We start from the raw sequence: 22,257 nt of genomic DNA, 5'->3' as shown, positions 1-22,257 counted from the left end.
GAGAAACACGGGGAGAAGGGTCCTTGTTAGCTTGCTGTTAACTAGTGCTCCGGAGACTTGAGGCCGTGCCTGTAAGAGTCCTGCTGCTACAGATTCTCTTCTTTTTTTCCTTCCTAGATTGAGGAGGAGATGCTGGCGTTGCAGAACGAGCGTACCGAACGGATACGAAGCCTGCTGGAGCGTCAAGCTCGCGAGATCGAAGCCTTTGACTCAGAAAGCATGAGGCTAGGTTTTAGTAATATGGTTCTTTCTAATCTCTCCCCCGAGGCGTTCAGCCACAGCTACCCGGGAGCTTCTGGCTGGTCCCACAATCCTACTGGGGGTGCAGGACCTCACTGGGGTCATCCCATGGGTGGCCCACCACAAGCTTGGGGCCATCCAATGCAAGGTGGACCCCAGCCATGGGGTCATCCCTCGGGGCCCATGCAGGGGGTACCTCGAAGTAGTGCTATAGGGGTCCGCAACAGCCCCCAGGCTCTGAGGCGGACAGCTTCTGGGGGACGGACGGAACAGGGCATGAGCAGGAGCACAAGTGTTACTTCACAAATATCCAATGGTTCACACATGTCTTATACATAACTTAAACAATAACTGAGGGTGGCAATTCCACTGGAGCTGTCTGCCAACAGAAACTGCCTACAGACACCAGCCCAGCAGCCTCCTCAGTGCGGTGCTGACGTGTGGAAGCTGGGTGCACATGGAATATTGTATTCATTTTGTAAAGCATTACGTTTTGTGTTTACTAACTGGGATGTCATAGTATTTGGCTGCAGGGTTCGGGGGGGGTGTTTTTTTGTTTTTGTTCTTTTGTTGTTGTTTTTTACTTTTTGGAGGGGTCTTGGGAGGGCGTCTGAGAAATATATGCAATTAGTCAGAAGAGTTGGCTGGTGGTCGTCACACTGATAGGACAGAAGGGCTCGTCAGACTGCCCTCGTCACGCCATCCCGTAGGAAGTCTGAGGGAGAACGGAGACCTCCTCCCATGTCCATAAATTTCGAACTACCACCCTGCAAAAACCAGGCGAGCTGCCTTTAAACCAACATCTGGGGAGGAACAGCTGGATATTCTGTTCCATTTTTATTTGTCATTAAATTGGATAAATTCCTAGGGTTTTGCCTCTGCCAAGAGGAATTATCAAAGACTTGTAGGTGAGGAAGAAGGGTGAGAAGAGAGGCCGAGAGACACCAGGGCTCTGCAGAGCCCTTCTACCCAAGTGCCCGCTCCGTGTCGTGTAAGAATTGTGTCATTCTCGCCGAAGGCACTGGTGAGCTTCTCGAGAAGTGTGTAGGTGAACCTGTCTGGAGGGAACAGGCTAGAAATGTTCGAAATTGTGTTCCTGCTTTGGCACTCCTGACTGTGCTGCTGGTAGCTCAGACGAGGTTGGGCAGAGGAGCGCAAGTAATGCACTTGTACGGCTAATACTGTGACATCTCATTTTAGCTAAGCATCAGAGTAATTCCTGGAGCCCAGCGTAGTCCTCTCTGCTCCGTTCAGAAATGTTTAGACTTTCAGCCATTCAGTCTCAAATGCCAGAGGTATTTTGAAGGATGCCATAGTCAACAAAATGCCATCGATCGGGTTTTTCATTATTACGCTACAGCCACCAATTTGTTACCTTCTTGGCTTGTTGCAGTTTCCTGTTTACATGTAGATCGTAGCCAACTGTTTAAATGTTTAGTTGCCACAGCGTACCAGGAGGAGCTGAGCCAATGCCTCTTTCCCAGCTGATGACTAACCCACATCACCACTGTAGATCTTGCTGCATGTGAGGCTCCTTTTTCTTATTTTTGTTGCTGCAATACTTCACAACCTTTACAGTCCCCTGCGTGCCATGAGATTCTGGCAGCATATCACACCATGTGAGAAGGCACTACTTCCCGAGGCTCGTCGGAGCTGCTGTACTACTGAAAGGAAGCAAAGGAGGTCGTGAAATCCACACGGTGATAAAGGGGTCAGAGAGTCTAATTACCCGAACGACTTTGTGGTGGCATCATGTCATCCCTTAGTGCTGGGAACTGGAGATGCCCCTGTGCTCTTGTGCCAGGGCAGTCGGGGTCAGCCAGCACCGTGGGGTGAGAGGAAGAGCAGGGAGATGAAGTTTGGCTTGAGGCAAAGATTTCCATCTGGGGGACTGACCAGCCAGGTTTCTTTGTAAATGTTTTTCCTTGCACACTAATCATCTTGAAGAAAAACACTAGCTGCTAACTCTAGGATTTGCCTTTAATATGTTTTTATAGGGCTCAAAAGCAAGGTTTGCCGAATGTGTTTGTCCACGTGACATATTTATATAGTAAATACTCTAGTGTCTCGCTGCTGTTCAGTACTCGCAACAGGGCGACGTTCTTTTGTTAGCTAAATTAACATCCACTCCCAATCCTTAACTCTCTGCCAGTGTCTGGTGAATCCAACTGGGATTTCTAACATCTTGACAAAGCATATCACTCTCGTGAAGATGGAAACTCTGCCAAAATACGTTTGAGCAGCCCCTTAATAAGGAGCTTTGTTGTACTCACAGTTGATGGAAGCCTGGGATGAGGTGGTGATCCTACAGAGGTGACTCTGGTTGCGAGTGGTGACCATGAATTGTCCTGTCCTTCCCTCTGCTATGTTTTTATGTGGAATTGGATGTTTTGGAGTCACTCTTTCGCATTGCAGTCTTGTTGAAATGCAGCAGAACTGATTTAGGAAAGGTAGCTGTGTTTTCCTGGGTTTAGAAAGAGACAAAAATGAAATGAAAGGCCAAAACTGTGTATGGGGTTTACTACGTGAGAGGGGAGGGCGTGCCCAGAGCATGGTGCTAACACAGCGTTTTGAAGTTCACCTCCTCAGCAGCAGTGACAGGAGGGACAGGCTATACCTGCAAGTTTAGTGGGTTCATTCTTTTGCTTCTGTTATGGTTTGAATTTGGTCAAAGTCTCTGGCTTAAATTGAGCTACTTCAACAGAATTCTCTCAACCCATCTCTTTGTGTAATGTCAAGCATGACTGAATGCTGAGTCCAAATGATGGCTGTCCCATATTGGCTTTTTTTGTATTCAAAAAGAACTGTGTAGTAACCATTTTTACATGTATATCATGTGCAGACCTGGACTATTCCAACAAGTTAATATTTTAATTAAAATAGTTTGCAAAAACTGATTCAGATCAACTGGTCTAAATGTGTGTGTCCCTGTGTGTACGTGGCGGAAGGAGACCTGTCCCAAAGCAGCCTGATCCCGAGAGAAAGGAGCCAGAGGGACTCGGGGTCAGGCTGTGACTTGGAGGTATGCAAGGAAGCCCTTGGCGTTGAGAATTTTAATGTATCTTGGGTCTGTTTGTGAGATACATGAACAGCTCTACGCTAGAGAGACGCAAACACTCTCTGAATCAGTTTGCAAACTCTTGTTTTTAAAAGACCAATTACTCCATGTTGTCCTCGTTGCAGTCATGCCCTAAGCTTAGTTTTAAAAATACTGTAATCTGTAAATTGTGGAAACTACTCCAGTACCTCAGCAGAGATGTTCTCTTGCATCTTTTATGTTCATCTTTAACACTGGGGAAACTCTTCTGTATGGACTACTGCCCAAACTTTATGGTAGTGTTTTCAAATTGCCAGCTTGGCCCCTGGAATCTGTAATTCTGTGGTGGTTTTTCTCTCCCCTTTGCGAAGACCTGAAGTTCTGATGTAGTTTAGCCCAGAGAAAGCCGGCATTTGCACCCTTCTGATTTGAATTCCTTTTGATTTTATTCAGTTAAAATTAGTGAAAGGGACCACGTTGTTCTTGTTCCCCACGGTCCCAGGGAGTCGGCAGCTGCCTCTCCCTTCCATGTTGAACATTCTGTGCTTTCTTCCTCGGATGCAGCGCTGAAATGGAGGCCACAGCTCCATTTCACCTGCATTCGCTCCAAGCCTGTGAGCTTCAAAGGGGTTGAAGAAATAAATGTGGTACGATACCAAGCTTCCCACAGAGAATTCCCTGCAGCCGTTCCTTGCCTGGCTTGGGGCCAGGCTGACGTTGCTCTCTGTCCCACCCGGCCCTCCCGCTCCAGAAGGATGTGTGTTGCACGCTAGGTGACCCCCACGGGGTGCACCCTGGTCCATCCTGGGGTGATGCTGTTTGTTAACCCCCCTCCCCAGGGAAAAGAGCCTCTTGCAGTTGAGGCCCCCCTGCCCCCAGACCCTGCTTACGTGCCATTTCTTGAGAGGCAATAAATTGTATTGTACCACTGTCGACCATTACTCTGTTGAATACGCACATCTCTCTGGATATATATATATGGTATCTCATTTGTATGTATTTATATGCCCCGTACACACGTGTGTGTGGGTGTACGTGCACACACACCTCATGCTGTGCATTTCTGTCAGGGCACTTGAGTTCTGCTGTTCTTTAGCGCTCCTGTTCATGAGCAAAAGCAATCCCTGCAGCAGGGCTCTCGAGGGCGAGGGCACGGACGTCTGCACAAGCTGTGCTAGGGCTGAACGCGGTCAAAAGCCTTTGCTTAAATACTGCCCTGCTAATTGTAGCTTGCTTTTTCTGGGGCGCGGGAGGGTAGGCTGGCTGCTACGGGTGTAAGAGCTCCCAGAGGGTACCAGAACGTCAGAAGATAGCAGAGAAGAAAACAAGATGGTATAGTGATAGGGAAGCAGTTGAGGCAGTGTAGCGACGTGCTGAGGAGGCGGTGAGTGGGCCGGTGAAGTGCTCAGCAGGCTGAGCTCAGAGTCCCCAGCTGCACCTCGCCATAAAAGATCACAAGCCCGGCACGGTCTTGGCACACTGCGCTGGCATTAACTTTTGGCATTCCTGAGTTTGAGCCGCCGCTGACTCTGAACACTGTCTACCTTTGTGTGTTGTCTAATGACAAGAACAGGTTGTGTGAAGGATCCAAAGAGAAGCTAGATTGGAAGATTTAAATGATATGTGTTTGTGTATGTGTGTACAGCGCCTACATACGTACATATATGCACACAGAGAGACCCTTCTGGTCCATTCTTTATTCTGTTTCAGTGTGTGTGTGTTGTTACTCGAGTCCAGGAAGCAGAGGACAGCCTTGTTCTTCTCCTGGGTGCTCGCTCTGCGATTCTAGTAAATCTTGCCCTGGTCTTTCTCATAGCAGAGGAGCAAGTGCCATGCTGGACACCATGAGCTCTTCAAGCTGTGGAGACCCTTCTAACCTTCTCCTTTGTCCTCTATAGAACCCACCTTAGTGAGGTGTCTGGCAGTTTGGGGGATAAATGTGTCAAGTTATGACTGTTCATGCAGTTGTGATATTTACCCCTGGGGACACCCAGCCAGCTCAGTAGCGCCAGCCACGGATTCTCTTTGTGCTGTCGGAGAATGTGGAGGCAATTTCCCCTGTCCGTTTTAGAAGGTCTTCGGCGAGCTTTTTAGGTGAGGCTCAGGTTTGGTTGGGACATCCTTAGCATTTCATGAGGTGTTGTCTTTAGCTGTGCTCGTACCTGTGGGCCTCGCCCACTGCGGTGCCAACTGGCGGCAAGCATGGAGCCCTGTGCCAAGGCTGAAGAAGTGGTGGATGCCCAGACAGGGATGTAGGTGTCCCTCTGCTGTGTTTTGTTTCGGTTTGCACTTTTACAAGTCGGTTGACCTGGAGTCTGTTGAGAAATATGAGGTGCTTTAGAGGGTTGTGGGGAGCTGTTTACAGCCAAAAAACAAAGCTGATGAGTCTCGTGGTCATAGTAAACATCACCCCACGAGGGAATAATGGCAGCAGATAACTCTGTTCCTGTTGCATAATGATGTTCAGCCAGCTGGGGCCGTGACGCTGCCTGCTGCAGCCCTGCCCTGCCCCTCAGCCCAGGCTTTGCTGGGGAGGGAAAAGGCCTTTGTCAGCTGGAGAGTGACTTAGTAAATCGGATTTGCCAGCAAACGAGCACCTTAAACCGCCAAGCTGTGGGTCTCAATACTTGCACTTCGCCTGAAGGCTTCTCTCGGGGGGGAGGAAGGCAGTTTGGGATGTGACCATTGGCTTTGCACCCATCTGGCGTCCTCGAAACACCCTAAAGCCGTGTCCTAGGAAAAGAAACCCTAACATTGATTCCCTCTCTCCTTGCTTTCTCCGAGTGCACACACTGAGTCCAGGAACCAGGAGGGGCGAGCGTTGCCCCCACAGATGTGAACAAACCCGGGGAGGGGATCTTCCCCCACCCTCGCCCCTCTGGTCCCCTGCCCCGCTCCCCACCCCTGAGTACGGGTACCTCAGAACATGCACAGTCTGATTTTTCACTGACAATTACTTTAATTATTGTGAGTGAGAAGAATTGTAATTATCTGTAAATATGTAGGTAACAAATTGACCTAGTTTCTGTATTTTTTAAGTTTTTGTACTAAAATTTATAGGTACAGTACGTGCCAGCTAGCAAGAAGCTACTGTAATTGCCAGTCGTAGTTCAGCATGCATCCAGTCCCCGAGACTTGTCCGAGTGATGCTGTAAGGAATTGTGCTTAAATATTGCGCGCTGGGGCGGCGCAGCCGATGGGGCAGGAGGGCTGGGGAGGCCGGCAGCCGCTCACCGGGGGCTTCCAGCTGGGTTTTCCATGATCCCTGTGTGTAATCTTCCCTTCAGTGTCGTGTGATGGGCAGTGCGAGGGATGGAGCAGTGGCTTTGAGCTTTCTCTGGGGCTGAACTCGACGGGAACCTCATTCGGGTTCTTTGCTGCAGTTTAATACCGGCTTACGACTACGTTTTTCAACCTCTCTAGAAATTATCTGTTTTTTTCCCCTTCTGCTTTTGTCTTAAACCTGACATCATCTAAACCTACTGGAGGAAAAAAAAAACAACCAACTACTTTTATTTAAGATCGTCGCCTGCTTTTAGTGCCAGGATCTCACATTTCTATGGCAACTCTGAGCACCGCGGAGTTTAGAAATCAGCACAGGGTTGATAATGAGCCCAAGTACGGCGCCGCTGCTCTCGCACGGCTCCGGCAGAGCCCGGTGGCAGCTGCGAAAGGCGAGTTTGCAGGTGCGATGCGGTGGCTTGCGTGGATCTCGGTGTCCCTGCCCCGGCTTGGCTTGTGCTGCCAGAGCTGCCGTGATGGGGTGGACTGCACCTCTAGGAGTGAAGGACGGACCTGTGCTCCTTGTCTTGTGGCAGAGGCAAGTCTGCAAGTCGAGAATAGGTTTGCTGAGTGTCCTGGGAAGCTGCAAGCAGAGGAGTTTGAGCGTTGGTGAGACCGTGCTTGCCAGGTCGGGTTCTCCTGGAGGTTGTAGGCGACAGGAGCTTGTAAGGATTCGAGGATCAGAGAAGGAGAGGCATACGTGTGCGTGTGTACGGGTTTGGCTTCTGGCAAGCAAGCCACCCCCTTCCCTTCTTCAGCTTTTCTTCCCTCCTAACCCCCCCCGCAGCTCTTCCCCCTGCTTGCTTGGAACAGGAACATTTTTTTTCCCTGCCTAGAAACAGCTTAAATATGGGGGGGCAGCCCTGCTGTAAATAATTAACGTTACAAAGTGAAGTGTGTATAACATAAAAGGCTACAGCCCTTTGGTGACTTGTAAATGCTTGAGAAGGTCGTGGTGAGACGTGGAGGGCCAAGCGACCTGCCTGGGGCTCCGCAGCCCTCGCTGCTGCTCTGACACCTCGAGGCAGCGCTCGGGAAGGGGTTCGGGAACCACCCTGCGGGCCTTAGCGGGGGGAACCCTTGGGATAGTGGATGGGAGGGTAGCGTAACGTGTGTAATACGGATAGGAGAAGCTGTGTGAGGTGTGTATAGTGTATATTTTTTAAAAATAGCTTGCTTGTATTGTGAAGATTTTAAAGACAAACTTGAGAATTCTAGCCTAACTATTAACACAAGTTTAACATCAGTTACCCCACTGGGTTCAGAGCCTCTTGAATGTATATTCCTTTTTGTAACCTAAATGACCTATTCTTCTACCAGTCAGCCAGACATCCTATTTATATTTTTAATTTTATATATTACTTTCCATTTGTTTTCATTATTTCCAGCATGTTTCTGGGTTTGGTTTTTGTTTCTTTGGGGGGTATTGGGGGGGGGGGAATTCCTTTTGTTTCTTTTTGCACAAGCATTGTGTGAAGTCAAGGCAATGTAAACTCAAACCTGGTATTTTCCAACCTGTTCCCCCTTCCCCTTCCGCTCCTGGTGTTTGTTTTTTTTTTTGTTTCTTCTGCCGACAGTTTGGGATTTTCTGGGCTGGGATGCAGCGGGTGGGAGGAGGGGATGGCTATTTTCCGTTTGCAGCTTCTGTGCAAATGCCAGGTCTTTTGCCAGTCGACTAAAACAAAAAAAAAAAAACGCTTCATTTGCTGGTTGCTTTAAAGAAATAACATAAAACAAAAATGTAACCTTATCAGTCCAACGCAGACCGCGGCGGGAGGAGGGGAAGTGCACACCTGTAGCCACACAACTCTAGCTTTGGCTGTGAAACAAAAGCAAACCTTTCCTGGCGAGCAGGTAACCGCGAGGCAGCTCCCAGCCCCGCTGGTGGGCTTTGGCCGGGCACGAGCTCCGTCTGCAGCCAACGGCCGAGCCCCGCGGGTCAGCCAAGCCGTGCCAGGGAGCGACGCGCCGTGGGCTTGCTCTTCCCCGCTCGGCGCCCGCGTCCACAAACCCGAGCGCTGCCTAATGCTGACAGCGAAGCTATTGCTGCTTTTCCTCTCCTCCTCCTCCTCCTCTTCCCCCCCTCCATAAGGAGGTCCAGCTCACCAACAAGAGCTCACCCAGCGCCCGGCCCCAGCGCCGTGGCCTTCTGCTCTGCGGCATCACCCAGGTATGGCAAAGCCCGGCTGCCGCGGTACCGGGGAAAGGCAAAGCCCGGCCGCGCCGTTTTGTGCCGCAGAGCTTAGAGAAAAAAAAAAAAACACACACATATCTGCTGTTTTACTATGAACACTGGTCTGAGGTTTCCAGGCCCAGCACCACGGTGATGGGCCACGAAGGATTTAACTTAGGAGAATTCAACTCCTTCCTGCTTCCGTGTCTGGTAGCACCAGCTGGTATGAGTGAATCTACAGGTGTGCGTTTTCCTTCTTGTAGAAAATGCCACGAGCACTAACTGGTAAGGCTAAATGTACAGTATATTGTCAGTATTCTGGTATTCTTCTGGTTCAACATACAGTATAGCTCATATATAACCTGTATTAATTGTATAGATTGTGCATTTAAAGCTGTTACCAAGTTGTCAGAAAATAAGAGAAGAGAAAAAAAAAAAATAAGGTCATATGTAATATTTTGTTTGTAAGTATCCTTTGTATCATAGCAAAGGAAATGTTAAAAAAAAACAAAAAACAAAAACAAACAAAAAAAAAACAAAACAAAAACAAAAATCAACTGTAATAAAGTAATTTTAGTACACGGAGTGTCTGCCTGCCTCTGTCCGCGCGGGGGCTACCGCGTGTAGGACCGCTGCCAGGCGAAGGTGGGGGGCTCGCCCTTGGGACCCCCAATGCTACGGGGTCGCGGTGTCCCCTTCCTCAGCTCCTCTGCCCCCAGGAACTCGCCCATGGCCCCAAAGAACTCCAGCACGGCCTCATGGCCCCAGCAGCGCCCCGCATCGCGCCGGGGGAAGCCGCAGTGCCCCCCGCGCGGGGTCAGCAGCAAGAAGAAATAGGGGCTGCTGCGGAAGAGCTCCAAGGGGAGGCTGCGGGCAGCGGGGCCGCGCACGGGGTCGTCGGCGCTGCAGAGGCACAGCACTGGCACGGCCGCCTCGTCTGCGTCACGCAAGGGCTCGTTGCGTTCCCAGTAGGTCTCCCAGCTGGTGGGGTGGCTCTTGGTCCGGCAGAAGAGGGCTTCTTCCAGCTCTCGCAGCGAGCGGCTGCCCAGCAGCCCGTCCACGTCCACCGCCTCGGCCAGGGACACGGCGTACCTGCAGCGATGGAGCAACTGCCGTGCTGGGGACACCAAGGGAGCAGGGAGGAAAAGGGGATGCGCTGCCCTGATGGCCCATGGGGAGGGTGGGATGGCAGGGGTGGCCTGAAGTCCCTCCTGGAGCCGGTTTGGGTGTCCCATCCCAGCCCTACGCCCAGGGATGCTGAGGGGTCCTCAGGAGCTGCGCCAGCGGGTGCCATGGCAACGGGAGGCAGCCAGCACTGCGCTCCGTTACCGTGACAGCAGCGCTGCAATGGGTATCGGGAAACGGGGAGGGAAGGAGGACACCCTGCTGCCCACCCTGTCCGCGACAGAATCCCACCCCTCAGCACCTTATTGCTGCAACCATCCCTGTGCCCACCCGCACCCACCGCGGCTCGGCTGAGGCACAGCCTGGAACCTGTTTGCCCCCGCATCCCCCAGTTTGGGGGGTTCAGCTGCACCCCTTTTGGCCCTCGTTCGCCCACCAGCAGGGCCCCTGCGTGCCTCCCCCCAAGGACTCAGCACCGCCCGGGAGCTGCCGCTTGCTCAAGGCCTTGGCACAGGGCGGTTTGCCTCCCATCCCAGCACTTGGCGTCCCCACGCGCAGCCGCGGCGGGTGACGGGGACCCAGAGCCCTTGGCAAGGAGGGGGCGCGGCTGCACCCCCCCGTCCATCTGGGTGCTCCTGGTTCCCCACCCCACCGTGCAGACCCCCAGGGGTGCAAAGGGGGAGGAGGGCAGCCCCAATCAGCCCCCGGCGCAGCAGGGAGGGGGCTTTGCTAACCCCTATGTGGGTGACATGGGGACCCCGAGATGCTGCCGCAGCCAAGCCATGCGGCAGCCGAGGTGGCCCCGCAGGCTGGTGTTCATTAACCAGCATATTCTGCTGCTCTCAGCACCTCTGCCCCCGCGCTGGGGCTCCCGGCGGCAGCACCTGCCGCATCCATCCCCCACCCAGGGACGGATGATGGGCACCCACTGCCCCCCCAAAGAACGTCACTGACCTGCTGAGCCCCTTCTTGAGGTGCAGGAGCAACGGCCACTCGTAGAGCCAGGGCATGCCAGCCTCGAACCACTCCTGGCCGCTGAAGATGGGCGAGAGGCAGGCGGCGGCGGCCAAGCGGCTGGAGGAGCCGCTCTCGCCCAGGTAGGCGAGCAGCAGCCCCGAGCCCGAGCCCTCGCTGACGGCCAGCAGCGGGGCGCAGGGGTGCCGGCAGCGCAGATAGGTCACTGCCTCCCGCAGGTCCCCAGGGTCCCCGAAGGGCTGGAGCCGAGGGGTGGTGAGGGGGCAGCCGTTGTGACCCCGGCGGTTGAAGATGACGGGGATGAAGCCCCTCTCCAGCGCCCGCAGCCCCAGCTGCAGCAGCCCCGCCGTCACCATCCCCGCGGCGTTGGGGATGAGCAGCAGAACGGGGCTGAGCCCCCCAGCACCGCCCGCAGCCCCCCACGGCCCCACCAGCCAGTCCAGGGCCACCAACCCGGTGTCGGACAGCTGCAGGAGCTCCCGCGCCACCGCTGGCTGCGGCGTGGGCGCCTGCAGGAGCTGCCACAGCAGCTGGAGCCGCGGCCAACGCGGCCACCACCAGCGATCCCCCCGCAGCGCCGCCGATCGCCCCAAGCTCCGCACCAGGTGCTGGGCCAGCGCCGAGGGCTTGCACAACAGCCGGCAGCGCCACGAGCCATCCTCGGCGATGATGAAGGGGATCCCCTCCTCTTCCTCCTCGTCCCCATCTCCAGGCACCTCCGCCCTCCTTGTCCAAAGGCACCAAGCCAGGAGGCTCAGGCCAGCAAGCGCCACAGCCACCAACCCCTCGGGGGACACCATGGGGGCAGCGGGAGCCCTGGCTGGTGGCCCCAGCGCTCGGCGCGTTGGCAGAGGAAAGCCCTGCCCTGGGGCTGGGCGAGCAGCGGGGCTGTGCCGGGGACGGCGTGACCGGCTGCCAGCCAGGGCCAAGGGGACCGGGTGAAGCGGGAGGGACACGTGGCTGAGCCCCATCTCGTGCCAGGGGATGCGAATCCCTTGCAGGCGCACGGCAGGGGGGATGGGAGCCCCATGGCCGCGGGAGCCGTGCGATGCTCACACCTTTATTGATACAAATGTACAAGGTCACATCTTACAGGAGGGAGCGTGGCCCTGGGAGGGGGGCAGGACGCCCGGGGAGGGGGACCCACGGGTGCCCCAAGTCCAGTGTAACGCTATGGGCGGCCCCAGGGGTACCGGCCACCCAGCGAGGGGGGTTTTAGGGGGTGTACATCGCTGCCACCGCTGCAGGCAGCTCCACAGGCTTATGTACAGGATAAGTTAGGCGCTCGCTGCGCGGGGGCGGGCAGGGGGCTGTACAGGGGGAATGCAGGCACCTACCCCGCAGGCTGAGCACCAGCTCCTCGGCAGCGCAGGGGCAAAGGGGGGGCTCACCATGGCCCTCCCCCCGGGCGCTAAGGCCACTTGCGGCCACGCTCGCCACCGGAGAGGAGGGAGGAGGAGATGGAGAGCATGGATCAACAGTGCCGGGGACCATGTCGGTGTTGGGGGGACGCGGGCCGGTGCTCACTGCTTCTTCTCGCGGGTGGTGATGGTGACCAGCTGCTTGGCGGCCTTGGCAATGTCGTAGGCACACTGGATGACCTGCTGGGTCAGGAGCTGGTAGTCCACAGCGGCGCCCGGCTCGGGCGGCACGGTCTTGCGGCACTCGCTCTGCAGGCGGTAGGCGCTGGCGTTGAGCAGCCGCAGGGAGCTCCGCACCGTCTCCAGCGCCGGCTTCTGCAGTGGGGCAGAGTCAGGACCGATGTCAGGGTGGGGACACGGCACCTGGTGGGGACCCCCTAACCTGGGAACCCACCACCTCTCCTACCTTAGGGAAGAGCGATGCCATCTCTGTCACAGCCAAATGGATCTTCTCTGAGCAGGGCACGAAGCTGGGGGTGAGCAGAGGGTGTGAGCACTGGGGGGACGATGGCTCCCAACCACAGGGGTGCCCCCACGTGAATGTAACCCCCTGTTCAGGGGATCCAGAGGGACCCCAAGATCGTGCCCCAGCCCTACCTGTCATGCTTGGACTCCTGCGCCGCCCGCAGCAGCTCCTGGATGTTCTTGGTGACCTGCTCAGTTTTGAGGATGACGTCCTCGGTGCTGGGCAGCCCCGGATCCAGCTCCCCGTCCAGCGGGTCCAGCTCGTGCGGGAAGTCCTCGTCCTTGCTCAGCTCCATGAACCGCTTCCCCTCCATGCTGCGGGGATAGATCGACGCCCCGGGGTCAGCACCAGCCCCGTGTCCCCAGCGCCGTCCCCAGCCCTGGCACTCACCTGATCAGCACCTCACCCGCCTGGGTGTTGTCGTAGTCGCTGTCGGTGCCGCTGCCGTGCCGGTCCAGCTTGCTCTGGAGGGGAGAGCAGCAGCGTCAGGCCCTGCGCTGCCTCATCCCCGTGCACGGCCAGGGTCTGTGTCCCCCCACCCTCTCCCCGGTACGTCACCATGTGCCTGGCACCATCGGGCGGGCAGGACAGCAGCGGGGAGGATGGGGGAAAGGGCACCGAGGAGGCAGACGGACCTTTCCGGATCTGGAGGGGGAACAGAGGGGAAACCAGCAGTGAACAGCGGGGCAGGAGGGTCCCGAATCGACCCCGGTGATGTGCAGGGGAGGACGAGCACAGGGAATACCGCCACCCCGCATGCAGGAATGTCCCATGGCCACTGTCCCCCAGAGGGTGCGGAGCGGTGGGGGACGGCACACAGCAAGACAGCACAGAGGTCACACCCTGGGATGGCAACAACCACCGCATCCCATGCAGGAGCTGCCCCCACCGTGGCCCCCTTACCCGGTACACGCTGGCCGGGATGTGCATGGAGTACAGAGCCTCGTCCTCCACCTCCTGGCGACACACGGAAGGTTACAGCCTCGTGGGGACCAGACCCAGCAGCCTCTTGGGGCTGAGGGGGTGCTGCCCCCCAAAACCCACCCACCCACCCACCCACCACACTCACGCCGGCGCCGAAGGGCTGCAGCCGCGTCACCAGCTCCTCCACCGGCTGCCCAAAGGGTTTGAGCGCTGAGCCCGGCTCGTACATGGAGAAGGCCTGGCGATCCCGGCGGAGCTGGGGGGCCATGCTTGGGGGGTGCCCGTGCTCCGGCCGCTCACTGGGAGCCGGCGTTGGGTGCACGGGGCCCGTCTGCTGCCTGATCTGCGTGTTCTCTGCCTGCAGCTTGTGGATCTGCAGTGGTGGGAGAGGAGGCATCAGCGGGGAGGGGGCTTTGCCAAGGCGGGGGGGGGGGGAATCCTGCCAGCCTCGCACCCACCTCGCGCTGCAGCCGGCGCAGCTCATCGCTCAGGCTGTTGTTCACCTTCATCAGCTGCTGCACCTTGGCCTCGGAGGCGGCCAGAGCTTTCTTCACCTCCAGGTACTCCTGCAGCGTGATGGGGCCATCCGAGAGGTCGGAAGAATCCATGCTCTGTGGGGAGAAGGGGCTCAGCGCCGGGATCCGGAGCTAAGGTGGGTGTAGGGGAGAAGCTGGGGCTCACCCTGGCACGGTTGTTGCGGGAGGTGTTGCGCAGCAGCTCCTGGTCTGTGTCCTCGTCGGAGGCAACGCTATCGTAGTCGTGCTGGTCGTCCACGTCGCTCTGGCTCCGCAGCGAATAGTCGAGGGCGTCTGGGGGAAGGCAGGGGGTGCTGAGCACAGGGTGGGAGGGGATGCTCACGGCCCCCTCGCTGTCCCCCAGCCCTCACCTGTGGGGCTCAGCAGACTCTTCCCTTGCTGCCGGCGCTTGGCTTCCCCAAGGATGTCGATGAGCAAAGTGGCAAACTCCCTGGCGTTGAACCTGGCCAGCTTCTGCCGGCCCTGGAGGGGAGGGACGAGGGGGGTGAGCAGGGCTCGGGGTGCAAGGGTGGGTGCTGGGGCCGGGCTGGGGGCTCACCTGGTTGCGAGTGGCCGAGTACTCGGGGTTGACAGGGAGGAAGGGGACGGCGCTGCGCTCCGTCACCAGAGTGCTGTGGTTCTGCGTCGTCAGCCACACTGCGGGCAGGCGCGGGGGTCAGAGCCCTGGAGGGGGGGGGCTGTGGGGGTGGGACCCCCCCAAGAGCGAGCGGGCTGCAGGGCCTGGGGCCGGCAGCGGAGCTGGCAGGACGCAAGCGCGGGCACGGGGCCAGCTTGACGGAGCTGAGAGCGGAGCTTGGCCAGGATGACGGGAATCACCGCCCCCAGCCACCCCACGGGGCTGGGACCCCCCCAGCGCCCCCCTGCAGGGACCCCTGGCTCCTCGCCCCTTGGGGTGCCAGCCCCGTGGCCCCCCAGTCAGCGTGGAAAGCGGCTAGCACGCCCACCCATGCCCACCCTGCCATGGAAATGGGGTGGCCCCCATCCCCCCAACCTCCGACCCAGGGGCACCCCTCCAGCCGAGCCCCCGCCCCGGGGGTCCCCATCCCACCTCCTGCAGCCCTCCAGCCCTGGCCCCCCGCGCCGAGCAAACCTTCCCGGCCGGAGGAACGAGGAAGGAGGGGCCGGCAAAGGGATCCAGCTCGGGGGGAGCGTTGGGCTCAGCCACGGCCCTGCCGGCTGCTCCTCCCCACGCTGTGACGCCCGCTGCACCCGCAGCCTTTGGGGGGGCTGCACCCCACGCCCCCCACTCACCCGCGTCGTTCTCTCGGCGGTCCACCTCGTCGTAGACATCCATGGCGAGCTCCTCGAAGAGGCGGTTGCTGAGCTGCAGCAGGATGGGGGACGGCGTCAGGCGGGATGGGGGCAGCGGGTGGGACCCCCCCACCCATGCCGTGGCCCCCACTCACCGCCTGCAGCTTCTTCTTGGCTGCCTTGGCCAGCTCGGAGAGGTCCAGGCTTGGGGGATGTGGGGAAGGGGGGGAGACACAAAGCACGGGTTATTCCTGGCCTGTCCCCACCGACACGGTCCCCAGCTGCACCCCACCAGGACAGGGACCCCCCCCGAAGGCGTGGGGGGCTTCAACGAGCAGGGCTGGCGTGCAGGCATGGGGAGAGGAGGGCACAGGGCAAGCAGGACCCCCCTCCCTGTGTGCCCCCCCGAGTGTCGAGCGGCTGGGGCTGCAGGGGGGGCCCATGCCAGCGGCACGGGGGGGCCCCCGGAGCCAAGAGCCGAGTGGACAATACCTCTGTGCCATGCACTTTGGGCGCACCCTGCGCTCCGGAGAAGGCAGCGGAGGGAAGAACAGGATAAAGGCGGATGTTAAACGCGCGGGCACGCGGCCCCCCCCCCCCCCAAACTCCCCCGGCCCCCCCAAGGGGTGCTCCAGCATTGGTCACAGGGAGGTGACCGCAGTCCCCCCCTCAGCATCCCCACTGGACGTGGGATGGGGCAGCGGGGCCGCGGGCACGGGGCACTCACCTATCGGCCATCTGTGGGATGATGTAGTGCCCGTTCTTGTGGTCTGCGCAAAGAGAAAGGTGGTGAGCGGGGTTCCACACCCCAACCCGCCCAGGGGCTGAGCTCCCCCCCCCAGGACCCCCGCGCTCACCCGGTTTCCTGCCGCAGAGGTAGAACGCCAGCCGGTCGGTCAGCTCGTACTGGCACTCCACCAGCCGCTCCGCCAGCTCGTGCTGGGCTGCCTGCCTGTGAGGGGACGGAGAGGGGTGATGCCCACCCTAAATGGGGGGTTGCAGGCAGTGGTGACCCCCGCCTTGTCCCACCCTCACCTGGCGTAGTCGATGGGGGTCCGGCCGTTGACGTCGGGCGCCCCGGGATCGGCGCCGTAGACCACCAGCAGCTCTGCCTGCAGGATCTGGCCGGCCTTGGCGGCCACGTGCAGCGGCGTGGTGCCCTTCTCCTGCGGGCACGGGCAGGCTCAGCCCCACGGCATGGATTCCGGGACCCACAGCCCAGCACCCAGGGACCCCCCTAAGCCCCACCGGCACTCACTGGGTGGAAGAAGTTGGCCTGGGCACCCAGCGAGAGCAGGCGCAGGCAAGTCTCCAGGTTGCCCGTCCGCACACTCGAGTGCAATTGCTGCAGAGGAGAGAAGTGGGTAAGGGGGGAGGGATCCGGCCCCTCCGAAAGGGGAGAAGCAGAAAGACACCGGACTTTGTTCCTCAGCTGTATGTTCCTAGAAAGTCCTACTGGGAAATTCTCTTTCTCCTTAGAGGCAGCCAGGGAAGATGAGGGAAGAAATAACAGCACAGATAAGGCAACAAACCCCTTCATGGCACGCGTCCAGTAAAGTAAGAATTTCCACCAACACATTTCCTATTTTTTTTTAGTCCCCACGCCCCCCCCCCAGCCCGTGTCCCACCTTGCTGAGGTCCTTGGCAGTGACACCGTCATCGTCCCGGCACGGCAGCTTGTGGACAAAGGCCAGCATCTGGTACTTGGCACGGATGAACTCCGACTTGGTGGGGCTGAGGGCGATGGGGGGCAGGTTTTGGGGTGAGTTGGGGGTGCCTGGCTGGCGCAACCCCCCTCCCTGCAGTGCTGGGGCGGGGGGGGGGGCACTTACTGCACTTTGTCCTGGGGGTTCGCCTTCCGGCGCCCGCTCTGCACCTGGGCAGGATCCAGCAGCGAGTGCTCCCAGATGGAGTTGGCGCCGTTGCTCGCCAAGGTGTGCACCATCTGTGGGGGAGAGGCGGAGCGCGGTGGGCGCCAGGGGGTCCCCCTACGTGTGTGTCCCCCCCCCACGTGTCCCCCCATGGGCCAGCACCCACCTGGAGCAGGGTGGCGGGCCAGGGGCTGTGGCGCAGGTGCTTGACGATGGAGATGTGGCGGCCCAGGCTGCGGTGCACGCTGCAGCACTCGTCGCAGATCAGCACCCCGCGGTTGATGGAGGCCCAGCCGGGGTCTGTGGGGTGGTACGGGGGTGTCACCGGGTGTCCCCAGCCACCGCGGTCCCCTCCCTGCGGCGGCTGCTGCTGGGTGGGGGATGCGTTGCCACAGCGACCGTTTCCCCAGCGACGGCAAAGGGGCTCAGTCCATCACCAGGGAAAACCCACAGGTTTCCCATAGCAACCAGGCACCAGCCAAAAAGGGGGGGGGGGGGCAGGATTTGGCCTCCCCCACCGAGAGGGCGGCGAGTGGCAGGGGTGATGTCAGCCCGGTGGCAGCACGCCCCGAGCAGGGGCACCCGAACCCCCAGCACCCAGCGACTGCAGAGCACCCCCTGAGCACCCAGTTGGGCATTTGGGGGGGGCTGGGGGAGCTCAATGTGCCCCCCAATGTGTGGGCACCCCCAGCCCATGGGCTCCCACGTGTGGTAGTCACGGGCTGCACCCACCCTGTGTCGGCCCCACGGGGCACCCCGACCCCCGTGGCAGGTGCTGTGCCCCCCAACGCTGCCGTACCCCCCAGCCCAGTCTGCCAGTCCCAGTCCAGCCAGACTGGAGCGCTTTGTGTCCCCGCTGGGAACAAAGGGCTGTTTGAGCGGCCGCGCTGGCACCCGCCCCAGCACCCGCGGGGGCCCCCGCTCCCCGACACGCGGCAGCGCCCCACACCCGCACCCCAAAAATGGGGGCTGGGGTCCATCCCCATGCTGTGGCTGTGTGGCCACCGCTTCTCCTAGCGGCACCGAGGGCAGGATTTGGCCCCCACGTGCTGGGTCACAGCATCCTCCGCAACACAGAGGGATGATGCCGAACGCTGCCAGGGCAGCCCCTTGTTTCTGTAGGACCTACACAAACACCGTGCTGCCCCACAGCATGGGGGAGCCCCAAGCCCGGGGCCAGATTCGGGGGGGGTGTAAGCGTTGGCCAGCCACAATGGCCCTGAGGGGCTGATGGTGTCCCCAAGAGGTTGGCGGTGTCCCCGTGACCCCGCAGAGGAAGGCAGATGGGCAGCCAGGCTTCCCCAGCTTCCTTCCTGCTCACGGGGTCCCATCCCCAAGCCCCCCCAGATTTGGGGGCCCCCAGCCCTGCAGAGCTCCAGAGCCCAAGCGGAGCGGTGTTGGGGAGCGGTGCCCCCCCAGCCTGGCAGCGCCGCGCACACAGATGGCAGCGCTTTGGCAGCCGGCGCGGCGGCATCTGCGCCTTCACGCCCGCTGCCCACGGGGCGCTGCCGGGAACAGGACGCACAGCGCCGGGGGAGCCGGATGGCCAAGCTGAGCCGGGAGGATCCGGGGCACCCCTGGGGCAGCTGGGATGTGGGTGACCATGGCTTGAGGGGACACCCCAAACCCTGCGAGGAGCAGAAACCCAAGGCAGCTCTCGGCATCTCCTCGATGCCGGACCCCCAGCACTCAGCCGCACGCTGGCGAGGGGAGGGCTGGCATCCCCGCACAGCACCAGCGGAGCAGGATTCGGCCACGGGAGCTGGAGCAGAGGGAGCAGCGCACCCCGTGGGCATCGCACACGCAGCGCATCCCCGGCAGCGGGTGCTCCCGGTGCAGTAGGAAGCGGCCTCTGGACTTTATAACTCATTTCCTCACATGGCTGCCGGGTGATAAGAGATTGGAAGAAACTGGTTTCCATTTTCCACTCCCCCCCCCCCCCACACACCCCCTTCTCAGCCGCAGCAGGGAAATCTCGGCACCGCCCCGGGCACCCCTGCGCCCGCCACCCACCAGCGCGGGAGACGCGCCCGGAGGCAGGGCAGCCCTGCGCCCACGCACGCCGCTGGCTCTCCTGGCAGGATCTGGGCCTTGGCACGTGGCCGGAATAATTTCAGCACAGCCTTGGCCCGCGGGCAGCTTTCCGGGGCCTCGACGCTTGGCCCCATTCATTCATCGCCATGGGGCTGCCTGCGCTGGCCACGGGCAAGATTTGGGGGTCCAGCCCCATTTGGGGAGGGGGCGGCGTCATCGTGATGCCCGCGGGCTCATGCCCGGCACCGGCGTTGCCGGGGATGGGAATCGTCTTGCCCAAGCTCAGGCTCTGGCTTGCAGCGCAGCCTCTGCCGGCACCGCTGCGCCCAGATCCAGCCAGCGTGGGTGCTGGCAGCAGGGCGCTGGGGGGTGCCGCAGGGTGCCCCCCACCATTTGCAGGGTCCTTGGTGCCGCTGGCACCCACTGGCACGTCCCCAGGCTGCGCCAACAGCCCCCGCACTGAGGGTGCCGAGGCTGTGGGTGGTGCACGGGTGGCTCCGCGGGTACACCAGGGCAGCACAGGGGGGGTTCTCGGGGGTCACATTTGGGGTGTACTGGGAGATTCCTGCAGGCAAAAGGGGGTGCACCAAGGGAGCTCAGGGGCCTCACCAAGGCATTGCACTGGGGGCACATCAGAGGGTTCCTGGGGGGGGGCAGAGAAGGGAACTCAGTGGGGGTCCCCAAGGTGGGCACCCCAGGATGCAGAAGGGACGCACGGAGGGGGCCCCGGGGTCACCCAGGGCGCGTGAAGAGACCTCACCATGGGGTGGAGGAGGAGATGCTGAAGGGCTCCTTGGGAGCATACTGGAGGGGTGACCAAGGGGTGCAGAGGGGCTCATGGGGTGCTGAGGATGTAGTGGGGGGCACCATGGGGTGCAGAGGGGCTCACGGGGATGATGGGAACAGGCTGGGGGGCACCATGGGGTGCTGAGAGGCTCACGGGGGTGATGGGAACAGGCTGGGGGGCACCATGGGGTGCAGAGGGGCTCACGGGGGTGATGGGAACAGGCTGGGGGGCACCATGGGGTGCAGAGGGGCTCATGGGGGTGATGGGAACAGGCTGGGGGGCACCATGGGGTGCTGAGGGGCTCACAGGGTGCCGAGGATGCACTGGGGGGACCATGGGGTGCAGAGGAGGCTCACGAGGGTGCTTTGGACGTACTGGGGGTGTACCATGTAGGTGATAAGGATGTGTAGGGGAGCACCACGGGGTGCAGAGGTACTCACTGGGGTGCTGGGGGTGTACAGGAGGGCACCATGGGGTGCAGAAAGGGCTCATGAGGGTGCTGGGGATGTACTGGAGGCACCATGGGGGTGATGGGGATGCACCAGGGGGTGCAGAGGAAGCTCATGGGGGTGTTGGGGATGTATTGGGGGCAACATGGGGGTGATGGAGATGTACTGAGGAGCACCATTGGGTGCAGAGAGGGCTCAGCGATTGCTGAGGATGCAACATGGGGTGCAGAGGGGGCTCACAGGGGTGCTGCGGATGCACCGGGGGGTGCAGAGGGACTCATGAGGGTGCTGGGGGGCTCATAGGGTGCTGGAGATGCACCGGGGGGCACCATGGGGTGCAGAGGGGGCTCACAGGGTGCTGGGGATGCACCGGGAGGCACCGTGGGGTGCAGAGGGACTCATGAGGGTGCTGGGGATGTACTGGGGGGCTCACAGGGGTGCTGGGGCCGCACCTGGAGGCACCGAGGGGCACAGATGGGCTCATGGAGGTGCCGGGGATGCACCGGGGAGCACCGAGAGGTGCAGTGGGGCTCACGGGGGTGCTGGGGATGCACCGCAGGGGGCACCATGGGGTGCAGGAGAGCTCGGGGTCCCCCGGAGCCGTACCGGGGCGCGATACGGGGGTGCCGGGGATGCACCAAGCGGCACCGAGGGACGCGGAGGAGCTCGGGGGCTGCCGGGGCCGTGCCGGGGGGGCGGCCCTTACCTGGGGCGCTGCAGTCCGCGCACACCTCCGCCCGCGGAGCCTTGCGGGCCATCCTGAGCGGCGAGGCGGTCCCGGGGCGCTGCGCCAGCGTGGGGCGGCGGCGGCCCCGGGGGGGCGGGCGGCGGGGGCGGCGGCGGCGGGGCTGCCCGCGGCTCCCAGCGCCCGGCGGCTCCGCAGGAAGCGGCGCAAGCCCGGCCCCGGCGGAGGAGGGGCTGCACCGCCCCCGCCCCGCACCGGGACCGCCCCGATACCGGCACCGGCACCGCCCCGCAACGCCCGGGACCGCCCCGATATTGGCACCGGCACCGGGACCGGGACTGGGACCGCCCCTATACTGGCACCGGGACCGCCCCGCACCGGCACAGCCCCGGCACCGGCACCGGCACCGCCCCGCGACACCCGGGACCGCCCCGATACTGGCACCGGCACCGGGACTGCCCTTATACCGGGACCGCCCCTATACCGGGACCGCGCCTATACCGGCCCCGCCCCGCCCCGGCCCCGGGACCGCACCGCACCGCACCGCACTGGGACCGCCCCGATACCGGCCCCAGCACCGCCCCGCACCGAGACCGGCCCCCGTACTGCCTCGTCCTGCCCCGTCGCCGTACCGGCACCGCCCCCACCCTGCCCCGGGACCGGCAGCACCGGCACAGGCATCGCCCTGCAGCAGTGCCACCGGCACCGCACCGCTCTGCACCTGCATCCCTACCGGCACCGGTCCCGGCACAGCCTGCTCTTGTCCCGGTCCTGGGTGTCCCCCCAAGCCTGGTTCCAGCTCTGAGCACCCCACATCTGCCACCCCCCCTGCCACTGGGCACCTCCTGGCGCTGGGCATCCCTCTGGTCCTGGTCCTGGTCCTGGGCTCCCTCCAGCCCTGAGCCCAGCCCCAGTGCTGGGTGCCCTCCTGATCCTGGTCCTGATCCTGGTCCTGGTCCTGGTCCTGATCCTGGTCCTGGTCCTGGTCATGCCCCGCTCTG

General features: G+C 60.8%; 3 protein-coding genes across 4 annotated transcripts in view; 1 reads left to right on the top strand and 2 right to left on the bottom strand.

Annotated features, from left to right (window-relative positions):
* Positions 1-6,779, top strand: part of TAOK1 (TAO kinase 1) — a 70,990-nt gene extending 64,211 nt beyond the window's left edge. The window contains exon 20 of the mRNA XM_054084629.1: positions 118-6,779. Coding sequence (XP_053940604.1) covers positions 118-579 — 462 coding nt within the window. The 3' untranslated portion in view covers positions 580-6,779. The remainder of the gene's footprint in view (positions 1-117) is intronic.
* On the bottom strand, positions 5,326-11,803 carry ABHD15 (abhydrolase domain containing 15). Its single transcript, XM_054084632.1, has 2 exons — positions 10,812-11,803; positions 5,326-9,824 (listed from the first exon to the last, which is right to left on the bottom strand). The coding sequence occupies exons 1-2, from the start codon at positions 11,801-11,803 to the stop codon at positions 9,347-9,349; spliced, it is 1,470 nt and encodes a 489-aa protein (XP_053940607.1). The 3' UTR covers positions 5,326-9,346.
* A 128-nt stretch (positions 11,804-11,931) lies between these two features.
* Positions 11,932-21,403, bottom strand: GIT1 (GIT ArfGAP 1). Of its 2 annotated transcripts, XM_054084630.1 has the most exons (22): positions 21,278-21,403; positions 17,468-17,601; positions 17,263-17,375; positions 17,059-17,164; positions 16,689-16,775; positions 16,466-16,596; positions 16,288-16,382; positions 16,158-16,200; positions 15,923-15,949; positions 15,586-15,634; positions 15,431-15,503; positions 14,718-14,815; positions 14,530-14,641; positions 14,325-14,452; positions 14,102-14,254; positions 13,789-14,016; positions 13,623-13,676; positions 13,278-13,364; positions 13,110-13,183; positions 12,851-13,033; positions 12,660-12,723; positions 11,932-12,568 (listed from the first exon to the last, which is right to left on the bottom strand). In XM_054084630.1, exons 1-22 carry the CDS (start codon positions 21,327-21,329, stop codon positions 12,356-12,358), a joined length of 2,304 nt encoding a protein of 767 aa, XP_053940605.1. In that variant the 5' UTR covers positions 21,330-21,403; the 3' UTR covers positions 11,932-12,355. The 2 variants fall into 2 exon arrangements, with proteins under 2 accessions (XP_053940605.1, XP_053940606.1); XM_054084631.1 differs by lacking the exon at positions 15,923-15,949.
* Between the last annotated feature and the right edge of the window lie 854 nt (positions 21,404-22,257).

The sequence above is a fragment of the Cuculus canorus genome, chromosome 20 (genome assembly GCF_017976375.1).
Source record: "Cuculus canorus isolate bCucCan1 chromosome 20, bCucCan1.pri, whole genome shotgun sequence".
Lineage (NCBI taxonomy): Eukaryota > Metazoa > Chordata > Aves > Cuculiformes > Cuculidae > Cuculus > Cuculus canorus.
This window is presented reverse-complemented; position numbering and strand designations above follow the sequence as displayed.